Genomic DNA, 13,302 nt, shown 5'->3' with positions numbered 1-13,302 from the left:
CTTCACCTTGGCTAGGAGGCGCAACTGATAAAAACTCGCACGGACCACACTGTCAATCTGTTTGTCAAATCTAAAATCACTGTCAAGAAGAACACCAAGATTTCTTACAGTGGGTTTAAAATGATCAGACATCACACCAAAGCCTCCAGGCAAGGAGTCGCCAAATAAGATGCAGCCTGTTTTTGCTTCATTAAGATGAAGGAAATTCTGACATAACCACTGTTTAATGTCAGATATGCAGCCCATTACTTGTTTGAATAAGAAATGTGCCTCATCCTGGAGAAGGCAGTGGGTGTGTACCTTGATGAGGATCTTCCTGCGGAGCTGGTAGGGTGAAGGGAGCTCCTCCGCGTTGCTGTCCACAGGTTTGGTGAGCAGCAGATCTCCAAAGACCTTCTTGAAGTGTGTGGCCATGTTCCTCTGCTGCACCACACTGCAGTGGTCCTCAATGGACAGGATCACAGGATACCTGCGACATGGCACATTGGTCGCCACTTTAAACCTTGAAGGTTTTCAGATTGCGATGCAGACAGAAACAGGGATAAATGAGATTGAAGAGGGAGAGGAAAACCCTTCCAGACTCACTCAGATGTGACGAAGGCATGCTCTTTGATTGTGTGCAGCACATCCAAGAACTTGATCTTAGAGGTCAAAGTGTGGCCGTGGTAGATAATTGGCAGGTCATCAGGTCCGTCCCAGCAGTCCACTAGGATCACAAAACACAGTTCAGCTCTGACAAATGAACTGAAGCTCCTGACCGATCATCACTAGCCAAAAATAACACACAGTAGCCAAAGCAACATGAAATATGTGATATTAGCATTAGCTGTAGTTAGCCTTACCAGCCTTAATCTGTTTTACTTCCATTAAATTCCAACATATTTTAGTGCATATTGACTGATGTATTACGTATGGTTAATAAGACCCGATGGATCACCAAAATGAACAATTACACTGTGGATAGTCTTTCCACACCATGTGTCCAGCATAAAACACGATTTGCCTTACGTTCAATGCAGCGGCAGCCCATCCTCAGGCAGCGAGCGTAGGCCTCTAGAGACGATTCGCTGGAAAACTGGTCGCCTGTCAGGTAGCTGAAAGATCGAGGATGGCGCATCAACATCGCATTTCTGTTCCTACACGACTGCACGGCCGTTTTATGGCACTAGAACCAAACATTCATGTCTATACACTTTTGCACATTGACTCAGTATGACGCCAAAGACGTATGTGATCACTGTGCTGCTGTGCAGCAGTGCTTTGTTCTTGAGTTGGAATGTTTTACAGACACCTTGAGGGCAGGCCGACAGACATACGTGTTGTGTGAAGAGGAGATCCAGTACTGAGAGAGCGGCCTCTTCATGTCGTCGGGAACAACGGGCGAGAGCCGAGGGTCACACACAGAGTTCTCTTTAGAGAACAGGAAAGTCAGAAACTGCAAAAATAAAAACAAAAACGAAAACGGAGAGTGGGAAGATCACAGTGTTATGTCAACCAAAGAACCAGATAACTGCAGCCACATTAACTCGACAATGATTCAAGTGAAAACACAATCTTTGGTTTCATGCTCATACGTTTTGAAAGCGATGATCATTTACACGGAAAACATTGTTCTTTTTGTCCATGTGCAGCATGTGCAGAACAGCTGTTTACTGAGGTGCACATGCGCAGCAGCAGCATTTCAGAGGACTTGCACCTTCACTATTTCCACAGAGATGGAGTCACAGCATTTTCCACCTTGTAGCCGTTTGCAAAAGTTGCATTTTCAGTGACTCTCGACACCGTTGTCGTGAAAACGGACTCCAATAAAACAAAGCGATAGTTTTATGTTTTCGTGTGAAATCATTGCCGTGGTAACAGACCCTGGCCCGTCAATCGGCTTGAGACAGTCAGGATAACTTCAATAACAGACACACACACGTCAACAAATACTTTAGACGTGTGCAAACATCTATACGCTACAATCGAGTAAAAGAGCCAAAAGACAGGTATGTAAAAACTTACTATATATAATCACAACAGAACAGAATACACTTAAAATAGCATTACAACAGAATTACAATTAAATAATTAAAATAAAGTATTAATATGATATATTTTCATTTAACATAATACAAGCAAATAAATATAAATAAAGAAGCTATTAAAAGATAAAACTGCCACTTTTAAAGCCAGTAAAATGTTGATTAGAGAAGCATTACAGAAGATTAAAGCAGCTAGAACGCATAAAAAAATAGAAAGGAAAATTAAACAGTAATAGCAAAATATGATTCAATATTTTATGAGCAAGCCTTAATTCAACATACCCTGGGTAGATGCAGAAAAACATTCAATCGATATAATCAGGTAGTATGTAAGTAAATGAGGACACAAACTACCAAGCCAGCTGACACTGATGGACTGCTAATCCATCTTGAACCGGTTGTCACACACTCCTTAAAGTGTGCTGCTATGGCCGTTTCGGCGTTCCTCACCTCGTCCAGCTGCAGCATGGGCTCGGGCTGCGAGCCCCCCCTCATGTAGCCCACCAGGAACTCCCGGACTCGGCTCAGGTCGGACGCCCAGGCCTCCTGACGGCAGGCGGACAGAGAAAAGTGAGCAGGGAGCGGGTCGCCGCCGCCGTGTCTCTGCTAACGGCAGGCCGCTCAGTCACCTTCTGGTCCATCTGCAGAAACTTCTGGAAGTCATAGAGGGAGATCTGACACAGCTCCGGTCGGTCCACATTCCTGGAAATATATATGAATAAATGAAAATTTGAAAGTGTTGTGAAGAACAAACCTGACACTTGTGCCAGAATGCTGATTTCATTATTTCATTGATACTTTAAACGACTGGATTTTAAAGAGAAAGGAGAGGAAGAGGAGGAGGAGGAGGAGGAGGAAAAGAGAAGAAAAATGAGCAGAAAGAGGAGGAGAGGGTCGTGGAGGAGACTGAGGATGAGGAGGAGGAAGAAGAGGAGAAGGAGGAGGGACTCACCGCAGAGGAAAGGAGAGCTCCAGCTGCTCAATAATCTGAGGAAAGAAGGGGGAGGTGGGAGGAGGTGAGGGGGAGGTGGAGGTGGGGGGGGGGGGGGGGGGGGGGGGCGATGGGTGAAGACAAGAAACGATGAATGTCAAACAGTTCCGTTCTTAAAGGCTTCCTTTTCATTGAAACTGTACCAAAAAAAAGCAATATGACACTGCAATATTTTATACAAATCACACAAATTTTCAAGAAAAAAATATCTGTCAGTTATAAATGAAGCAAAATTTTAAAATTGATCAAGATTTGAACTATCTCGCTGCAGAGTTTGGTGAAAGTTTAAGAGCAGACAGGAAAAACGAATTAAGCAGCTCTTCCTCGAGCTTGTTGTGAACTTGTCATTTACTCCCTGTTGTTAATTTTTCCCTACATCTCTGCCAGCTCTTTCAAACTGTTATTTTTCACACGTTAAAAGACGGGCGTGCGACACTTACACTCCTCTGTGCGTCAAACATGAGCGTCCTGTACAGTTGTGCGAAGTTGGGGTAGGACAGATCGCTGCGCGCCTCCACCTCCTGTGGATCCATGAAGGATCTGAGTTAGGCTGACTGGTCGACCTCAAAAACCAACAAAACACAAACTACAAAGAAAAGATAGTCACTGGAGTTCTTCCTCTCACTTTCTAAAGGAACTCTGAGCGTCCTGTGGAGTCCTCCCTTGGGCCGTTCTGTCAATCAGCTCCATTATTTTATTTATCTGCAACAGCTGAGCTGTCAGCACTGTGAGGCTCAGTCCAACAACCGGTTCACAAATTCAGCTAGTGGGAGGAAGACGCTCTATAATCTGGATGTTAAACTATGATCATACGAACAGTCAAACGCATCTCGAAAGCGAAGCTAGCCTTAATTCAGCATTTGCCAATGCTAGTGAAAGCTGGTGACGATACAAGCTAATGCTACTAATGCTGTCCGGAGGACTGAAGTCAGGGGTCATGATTAAACAGGAGTTTAGTGACATAGTGACACTCAGAAGCAACACTTTGCCTGCTGAAACAGTCAGCTCAGAGCGATGGACAGAGAGAGACGGCGGCTCTTCAGCCCGACGCCTCTTAGCGATAACAGGAGCCGTAAACCATCAGTAACTGAAACTGCGAGGCTAATTTCATCAAATTCCAGATCTGTACGGCATCAGCTCCAGTTGGTCATGGACAATAGAGCCCATACAACACAACCACTTACTGAAGTCCTGCAGCCAAATGAGATCCCATTAGCTTAGCATTAGCCTTGTAAGAAAGAAGGGAAATATTCCCAATAAAGACACAAGTTTGACCGCACACTTTCGATTTGTGCACATACATTACTGATTGTGCAGAACTGTCCCCGCTAATGTGTTAGCACCACAGCTGTGTACTGAGGCCAGACCTGGAGCTTGTCCTTGAGAAAGCGCATGTTGGGAACCCTGAAGTTGATCTGAGGCAGCAGAGTCTTCACATCCTTCACTGTGATGCTGCAAAACAAGAAGCACAGCGGCACATCGGGTCAGCCTCAAAGGCAAACAGTGGGCGAAATAATCCCTTAAAGAGCCTTTAACCAGACGGCCGGAGCTCATGTGGCCCCAGGAATCGGTGTTGAGGTGAAGGCAGACTTCAGACTCAGCGGGACGGTGTGCAGAAGAGAGAGAGAGATGTTGTCCTGCTCAACGAGCGGAGGGTACAGTGTCTCACTGTAAACATATCATGTGTTCATAGAGTAAATAATGGAGGAGTGATCCTTTAGATAAATATCTTCAGTGACTCACACAAAGGAGGATTTATCTGCCAATGAAAATGTCTGTTTTTATAGTTTTGAAATCCATAATGTAACATTACCTTAGAATAAGACGATGCTTCAGATTAAATAAAGTTTCATGCTGAAGGATGTTGTTATATTTTACGATGTAGTATTGTCTCAAGTTATATTATCTTATGCCCTTTTACTTCATGTTATCAACAAAGTTTATTTTATTGTATAGATTCATAAGATCTAAAGTTAACAGGAATATACAGAGTAAAAGTGAAAAAACTGAACAGTATCTTTTAGAAACAAGTATATTTATTCTTTTACTACTTTTATCAGCTGGATTTATTCTATTTGCCATAAATTTTCTTCAGTTTGAGTGGGACTTTTCCCAACAATCTGAATTCCCAGACGCATAAACGCAACATTAGAGCTGATGAATTGCAGATAAGCTGCTGCAGCTGCCGGCGTCTTCAGCCCTCAGACTCTTTTTTTTTTTCTTTTTTGTCTTTCTTGGACAAACAGCACATGGATAATCGCTCGATGATGACCAAAACACATGCACCCTTCAAGCGACGGCAGCACCACCAGGAAGGAAGCGAGAAGAGCAGGTAGAGGGGAAAATGGCAGGGTCGGCGGCCGGGGCACGGAGGAGGTGTTTTGGGGTGACCGCCGGCGGTGGCCGAGCCGTCGCTCCTCCCGCCGCACGCCCAGCGCTTGTTTCTATTTTCACAGGAGACGGGAAGCCGCCCTCGCCAAGCCCATCACGTCACTTCCTGGTCGTTATCAGGCGACGGCAGGTTGTTTGTCCTGGAGCCGGGTCCACCCAGACACGAGCGGCGGGCAGAGACGCCTGAGAACGTGTGTGTGTGTGTGTGTGTGTGTGTGTGTGTGTGTGTGTGTGTGTGTGTGTGTGTGTGTGTGTGTGTGTGTGTGTGTGTGTAGAGGTGGAGGTCAGCGGGAAGACCACTGAAAACCAGTTCCAGATGCCTTGAAAAGACCTTTTCCTCTGAAGAGGACTACCTGAGGTCGCATACCACGTACTGAGCAGTGAGTGTGTGTGTGAGTGTGTGTGTCAAGTGGCTCACCTGCCCTCGTGGTTCCTGTCCATGACTTCAAACTGTTTCCTCAGCCACCTGCACAGAAAAGGAAAGGGATCAAACAGCGGAGGAACAGAGGAGTGGGCGTGATTCCTGACAGCTGCTGGAGCGCTCAGGCAGCTCTGCTCAGTGTGTGTGTGTGTGTGTGTGTGTGTGTGTGTGTGTGTGTGTGTGTGTGTGTGTGTGTGTGTGTGTGTGTCTGCGGCCGCTTCCATTCCTGTGCTTTTGGTCATTCTGCGTGTTTGGATATCCGATATCCAACAGTCAAATTTTAGAGTTATTCATTCAGATGTGTCACATTTGTAACCGAGGGACACACCCACACAAAGACAAATTCAACACACACACACACACACACACCTCCCTGTGTTTTAACCAGCCGCTTATTCACCTGAACGACCAGAATTAGCCGTTTCAGATCCTCCCAGTCTTACTAAACACCACATCGCTCACGTTGTGTCAATAACAACACAGCCTCCTCCCGCTGCTGCCTCGCTCTCCGCAGCAGCCAAAAACCACCTCCGCACTGTCATCTGGAGTACATATTTTCATACTGAACTAACATTTGTCCTTCTAAAATATATATTTCATTTATATTGCATGACAACATTACTATAGAAAAATCTAAATAAATAAAATTACTGATGAAAAAAGAAGGGTCTGATACAGAATGGAGTGCTCGTCCTCATACTGGGAAAAGATCCCGGTACAAACTAATGTATGGTTCCCATGTGGAGTGTAAGAAAAGTCGTTATCGTATCTTATTAGTGTTCATATCGGTGCTCGGCTGAAGGTTAGCACTCGAGCTCTCAAACAGGGGTCCCCGACCGCCAGGCCACAGACCGGTCCCGGTTCAGGGATCATTCAGTACCGGCCAGCAAACACAGAATAAAAAGATTAATTTTGAAAGCGTACCTTTAAGTTTCAGTGACTCTGCGGTGAGTTTTATTTTGAAAAACCCTTCACTTCCAACAATGCTTATTTTCTTATGCTTGACTCAAGAGGGGCTTTTTGTTTTTAATCGTTAAGCCTTCCTGTGGAAAAACTATGCTGCTTAAAACTGGTCCGTGGTGCAAAAAAGATTTTGGGGACTGCGGCTTCAACAAAGTGGTATCACAGCGTCCCTTCAAATAAATAACGCATGTGGAATTTATTATAAACAAATACAGACCAGAAGCAGGAGTTTTCTGTTAAAAATGTACATTTTTAAACAAAAATACAGATGAAAAGTTTCAAATAGGACTTCAAATTGTGGCCGTGCTCAGTGGCAAACTGTGATGTTATGATAAGTGAAGCAGAAAACATTAAATATATAAAAGTGTGTGAGTGTTATCAGACACGTGAATCCCTGTAATGATTACTCACAACAGCAGAACAGTGAAAATACTCATTAATCACAGTATTATGAGTATTTGGAATCTGTTAGTTCCACCAGTTTATAACTTTACAAAATACATGCGTCTAAAAGTATAAAGATATAAAAGATGTGTGACTGGAGTCAGGAGTGTCGCAGCAGAACTTACCGGTCGGTCTGCTGAGGAGCCGGAGCTCTCTGGGTGTCCACCATCAGCCAGTTCAGCCCCGTAACCCACATGCTGACCTCCTCCTCACTGAAGGCTACACACACACACACACACACACACACGTTACAATTAATATAAAGAATGTTTGAAGGAAAGTTAACTGGGAAACAAGAATAAATGCGGATTTATACCTGAAAAAAAAAAATTCTTTTTTTTATTTTATACATGTATTATATTATTTCTAAATAAATCCAGTAGGTCAAAAGGTCAAAGTCATATCTAAAATATCTGTATCTATATAAAACCAGAGCAAAGGGGTGTCAGAGTTTTACAATGTAAAATGTGTGGGAAAACCTAACCGATTTTATATAACAAAATGCAAACGAGAAATTTTTTTTTCCCCGGTTTTTCCGCCCCAAAAAAGTTGCTGCACATTGAAAATTTTGAGAAATACAAAATACTAATCATGAAGCATTGATTTTCCCTCAGTGTTGGAAGCTTTCCTGGGTAGTATTGACCATCAGTCACTGAGCAGTGACGACTGAGTTTTCTTCTGTAGAGCGCCCGAGCAGCCCTCTGGATCGGTACTGACACCAGGCCTCGTTTATAAACCTTATTAACGCTGATGACGGGTCCTGAAAATGGCGTAAACTCCTGCCAAAGATAAGATTGAAAAAATAAGAGACTATAGGTGATGATGAGCGCACCTCCACGCCATTTGTAACCCTGGAGTTTGGCGATTCTGAACACTGGAGAACCCCACTGCAGACGGTGAGGTGCAGAATCACTGATCAGACTTTCAAGGCTGTGAAGGTTGAATGAAGCTTCATAATAAGACAGCAGCAAGCCTATTCTTTAACACCACCTTTGATTAAGTCTCACTTTCATACAGACACACGCCTCATCATGACGTTAGGGCTTTGCCAGAGCCTGCAGCTCCGTGTCGGTTCTTCAGGTTCTCCATGTTCTCCAGACGCTCTGCTGCAGAGAGCCGAGGAGTCGTGATAAAGAGGAATTGAACGTGTTTCCCTGCTGCAGCGCCATGAGGCAATATATTCCCCACATATCAGGTTTAGTATTTTATATTTTTGAAAATATTGAAATTATTTGTATATTTTGTAATATACTGCAATGCACTTCTAGAAATATATTGATTAATATAATTTCTTTTCATTTGAGTAACTAAACCTGTTGCACGATCAGAAATAGCTGCAGAAGGAACGTTAGCGCCTGAACATCGGCAGACATTTTTTTGCCAATCAAATCCTGATGAGAACAATCTACATTTAGTTCAGTCGATAAACCAAGCTGACGTATGAACATGAACCTGCAGCTCCGCAGCAGTGAAACTCTTTCTGTAGACGAAACTTTAACAGGACACCTGTCTTTCTTTTGGGGCTGGTCGATTTTTCATATGCATCCTAGTCACTCCGGCTCCGGAGCAGGTTAGATGTTCAGCGTGAGTTGCCGTCGTGATCTATTCCAGTAAGAAGTTACCCTGCTTCACGGTACAGAAAAATCCAGGGTTAAACCCTGAAGTTAGCTCGGCAAGAGGAAATCCCACTGAAAACATTCCAGTCGTAAGAGGTGTGCGAGAGATGTAATGTGTCAGAGTTGTAGGCTGCAGTCACCCAACAAAAGGCCCCTCGGGAAGTTAATCTGGCCCTGAAATCTAAACCCCTGTTGGTTTGTTCAATGAAATTTAAACAACCAGCTAAAGAAACTAATGCAAACCTGGTCCCAAGGAGCCCGAATGAGACAGAGAGTCTCCAAAAAGTCAAATAAGGATGTTATGCAAGGTTTAGCTTTCAATTAAGAGTTGAAAACAATGGACACACACACACACACATACACATACACACACTGACCGGCCACACTGAGCGTCCGGAGGCGAAACTCCAGGCCGTAGAGGATGATGAAGCAATGGGCGGAGTCCAGCTTGCGAGCCTCCTCTGGGTAGCGCTCAAAGTCACGGGAGCCCTTCCCCAAGCGCAGCTCCCGGATCTCCCGTATGTCGACTGGAGGGAGGAAGGAAGGAGGGAGGAGGAGGAGGAGGAGGAGGAAAGATAGTGTTGCATGAACACAAATATGCACAACCATAAATCACACTTTGGCACGTTGTTCGTCTCCCTGCCAAACACAGAAAATCTGCTCCTGGAGAGCTGGACAAATACTCCCTGTGTGTGTGTGTGTGTGTGTGTGTGTGTGTGTGTGTGTGTGTGTGTGTGTGTGTGTGTGTGTGTGTGTGTGTCTTGAATCCAAAAACAAACACTTCAGCTGTCTGTGGCTTTACTCTCAAAGTTGAGCTGCAAAAACACGGCGATGTTCATTTTTACAGTGAGGCTAAGGAAGAAGAGGCCTTGTGTGTAACCATCGCAGCAACAGGGATTCTCAATCCTCTCAGAGAAGCTCACATAAACATGTATTTTGCATCTTCTGGTTGACCAGATGGTGTTATGCTGGTACAATATAGACGTGTTGGTGCTATTGCAAACTATATGTTATGCACGTCTTTTTGTTGTTTCTGAGCGTACTGGTCTATATTGCATTACTGCATGTCTTCTTTTGAGTGAATATGAAGGAAAAAATGAGAACAGGGAAATCGGACATTGTAAAGTTATATTTAAAAAAAAAATGTGCTGCTCAAATGTATCAAAGAATACCATCAAAACCCAAAACAGCTGCAATTTATCAGTCTGTCCTATTTTTCTACCTTTGTAATTTAAAACAGCCCATACACTTCTTAATCTAAAGTCGGTCTTTTCTGTGCTGCCAGTGGAATCAACTGTACTGTGTAGGTTTTCTGAATTTATTTCTGACTGGATTTACTGAGACTCACGATGAATGAGCAGTCAGAACTTGTCAGATTTTGAAAAGTGGTGTTCAGCTAACTTTCAGTTTCAAATAGCTTTAAAAATAATAGATTTAAAATAAAAGCTGAAAAGGCTGCTGCGAATGTGCACTCGTGGCACACGTGAAGTGAAAACGCAGCGTGAGCGAAAGCTGCCGGGGAAGGGTTAATGACGGAGTGGAGTGACTGACCACAGAAAGTGATGCAAACTCCACTGCGACACACCCACCAAGAAAAGTCTGGCTTATTGACACAGCAGATGTCTTGCGCAAACACACATAAACATACATTCACAGATACTCTGTCATTCACAAACCGGACACAGCCCCACTATAGCACACACACAGACACACACACTGGTTGAAAGTCACTTATTATAAGGCTGGATGCAGTTTTCCACCACAGAGGAGCCCTTCATTCCCCAGCAGCTTCCTGCTGCAGCACTCGGTCGAAGTTCTCAGTCCGAGAGGTGAAAACAGAGCAAAAGAGGCTGTGTCGAACAGCTGTGAGGAGAAACCTGGTTCATGTATGAGCCTCATGCATGTGGACATGACACCAGAGCCTGAACAACAGCGGGGGGTTTTGTGTTTGGTTTTTTTAATAGGTATCTATCAAAAGAAGTAAACACAGAACTTGAAACAATGTGGACAAAAAGTGTGTACTTCAAGTATTTGCTTAATGCTAAATAGTGGCGTGCTGCATATTAAAGGTGCTATGAGTTTGATTTTCAAAGATCAGTACTGCATACGGTCATGGTATGACTGGCAGCTACAGTCACGTTTCAGATGTTTTAATGGTGCAACGACAAAAAACAACTAGGATTCAATGCACCGATACCAGCACTGGGTATCGGCTCCAACACCGCCAAAGTACTTGTACTGGTTAAAAGTTGTGGGCCAGAGACAGCAGAGCGAACCACTGCACCACCATTCCACTTGATATGTTTGATTTAGATGACATTTGGCCCGCTAAGCGCCTCACTTTTATGACTCGGGCCCAGTTTACACAAATGTGTTACTTTTTGGTGTTTTCATTTCAGGAAAGTGTCACATTTACATGGCAACGTTTTGAAAACGATGCCTGTTCATACAGAAAAAACATAAATGTTGAAAATTATGTAGTGTTCATGCTGGGCCTTTAGGGGGTGCCGTTGGCTGTTTCTAATGAAACCACACAGTACAGAGAACAGCGCACTATAAACATGAAGAATGGGAGAACGCAGACATTCGTATGGACAGATGACCAAGTGGGATTGTTATATTGATTTTCAACTCTAAAACTCAAAGGAACAGGAAGAAGTTGAAAAAAAATAAAAAACAGACATTCACTCCTTACCTGTCAAATATTCCTACATGCTGACAACTTACATCAAGAACTGGCTCTTAAATGAAGCACAAGTGTTTCTACTATGTCTTCATAATCATTCAATTTCACACATACAGATGTACAAGTTTCCATTTCAGTACATTAGCCACTGCTTAATCCCTCATTATTACTCATGAATTAACCTTCCAAGGATCAATTATTTGTGTTTCTTTTTCAAACAAATGATGTTTGATAGCTGTTTAATTTCCCCACACAGGTTATTCCACAGTTTAAACCCACAGATCATAATGTTTGGGATGTTTGTAATGTTGTATGCACCTTGATGTTTAGCTTTTCCCTTAAAGTACAAATCTCTTTCTCACTGTCTGTACTTTCTCTGGATGTTGCCTGGCATGGGTTTTTTATTTTTTTGTTGTTTTATGCATCTCTGAATGATTCTGAACGCCATAAGTTCAGTAAATTTTAGGGATGGGCGAGTACCGATACCAGGTATCTGGCCTTATTTCAAAGTGTCGAGTACTTTTGAAGGCTGCCGATGCCAGTCGCCGATACTCAAGGCAAGAAAATCCCACGTGCAGTAAGCCTTCCTCGCTGGGAGTCGGCGCTACACTGCCACGGGTTGACTCCTCCATGTGCGCCACATCCTGTGCAGAGACAACAGGAATGAATCCGCGAGAACGGCTGCTCGTCTCACCAAAACTTCACCATGTGGAGGTTCTTTTATATAAGTGAAAACGAGCTGAGCTTTGCAGAATGTAAACCCTGCAATGCAAAAATTGCTAGAGGAAGTGCGCGATCTTGTTCATTTAACACTACTAATTTGTTGAAACACCTCAGGCTGAAGCATGTGGAAGAGTATAGAGAGGCGGACGCTGTTGTGCTGGGAAAAAAAACCAAAAAACTCCTGCATCCAACTCTACAGTAAACTCTACAGAAGACCATCAATCCGAGAGCAGTACAAATAACACGAGCAACTCTTAGAGCAACTCTTAAAACTCAGACATTGTATCTTTGCCTTTAGTTCATAAAAAGCCATTAAAATGAGAATGTTTAAAAACTTTAGTTCATGTAAAGTGTCAAAGTCAGAGAAAGCTGTTTTATCTTGCACTATAGTTAATTTTAAAAAACGTTAAAATTAGTTCATTTAAAAAAAGTGTTTAAAAAGAGAACTATGCACTTGCTCTCGCGCTCCCCCTACTGGTCTCTTGTGAAAGCTCACTGTCGTAAACGTTCGGTATCGGTGAGTACTGAAGATGGAGTACTCGTACTCGGTATCGATCTGGAACAAAGTGGTATCGAACATCCCTAGTAAATTTCCAAGTTCGTGACTACAGAAAGAGTGGGTTGGTGTGTCCTCGATAGCAAACATTGTGGACAACACTGAATTGGAATATTTTCCAAAAGTGCCACCTTGGGACAGGTTTTCAAAAGTTGCCTTTTCAGTGATTCTGAGAGTCATTGCATAAACTGACACCCAAAACACAATGATAATTTTGCAACTGCACGCTGTCATGTCAACGGGGAGTCCGCCTCCCTCCCTTCACAGCACACCAACGCTGGCAGGCAACACACACATGCACACAAGCTTTGGAGTTTGAACCGACCCTGGCTGTAAACTCATAAAATTATATGACTAGTATAGACAGAAATTAATTTTGACAACAGGCAGGTCATGAGAAGTCCCAAAAGACTAGAGAGAATGAAGAATGTAAGGTATAGTCAAGGCAACCCAGGGGAGGATGAGGAAGTCAAGTTATGAAGCAGTA

The 13,302-nt window shown here is 43.5% G+C and overlaps 1 protein-coding gene across 1 annotated transcript in view; it reads right to left on the bottom strand.

Annotated features, from left to right (window-relative positions):
• Positions 1 to 13,302, bottom strand: part of LOC115381584 (1-phosphatidylinositol 4,5-bisphosphate phosphodiesterase gamma-1-like) — a 34,021-nt gene that overhangs the window by 13,786 nt on the left and 6,933 nt on the right. Inside the window, exons 2-13 of the mRNA XM_030083069.1 lie at positions 9,228 to 9,377; positions 7,360 to 7,453; positions 5,825 to 5,872; positions 4,383 to 4,467; positions 3,456 to 3,536; positions 2,977 to 3,011; positions 2,654 to 2,726; positions 2,475 to 2,570; positions 1,317 to 1,435; positions 1,009 to 1,094; positions 586 to 706; positions 301 to 469 (exon numbers count right to left, since the gene is read on the bottom strand). Coding sequence (XP_029938929.1) covers positions 301 to 469; positions 586 to 706; positions 1,009 to 1,094; positions 1,317 to 1,435; positions 2,475 to 2,570; positions 2,654 to 2,726; positions 2,977 to 3,011; positions 3,456 to 3,536; positions 4,383 to 4,467; positions 5,825 to 5,872; positions 7,360 to 7,453; positions 9,228 to 9,377 — 1,157 coding nt within the window. The remainder of the gene's footprint in view (positions 1 to 300; positions 470 to 585; positions 707 to 1,008; positions 1,095 to 1,316; positions 1,436 to 2,474; positions 2,571 to 2,653; positions 2,727 to 2,976; positions 3,012 to 3,455; positions 3,537 to 4,382; positions 4,468 to 5,824; positions 5,873 to 7,359; positions 7,454 to 9,227; positions 9,378 to 13,302) is intronic.

Source organism: Salarias fasciatus, chromosome 23, assembly GCF_902148845.1.
Source record: "Salarias fasciatus chromosome 23, fSalaFa1.1, whole genome shotgun sequence".
In the NCBI taxonomy this organism is placed as follows: Eukaryota; Metazoa; Chordata; class Actinopteri; order Blenniiformes; family Blenniidae; genus Salarias; species Salarias fasciatus.
Note: the sequence above shows the minus strand (reverse complement) of the source record. Positions and strands in the feature narration are given on the sequence as shown.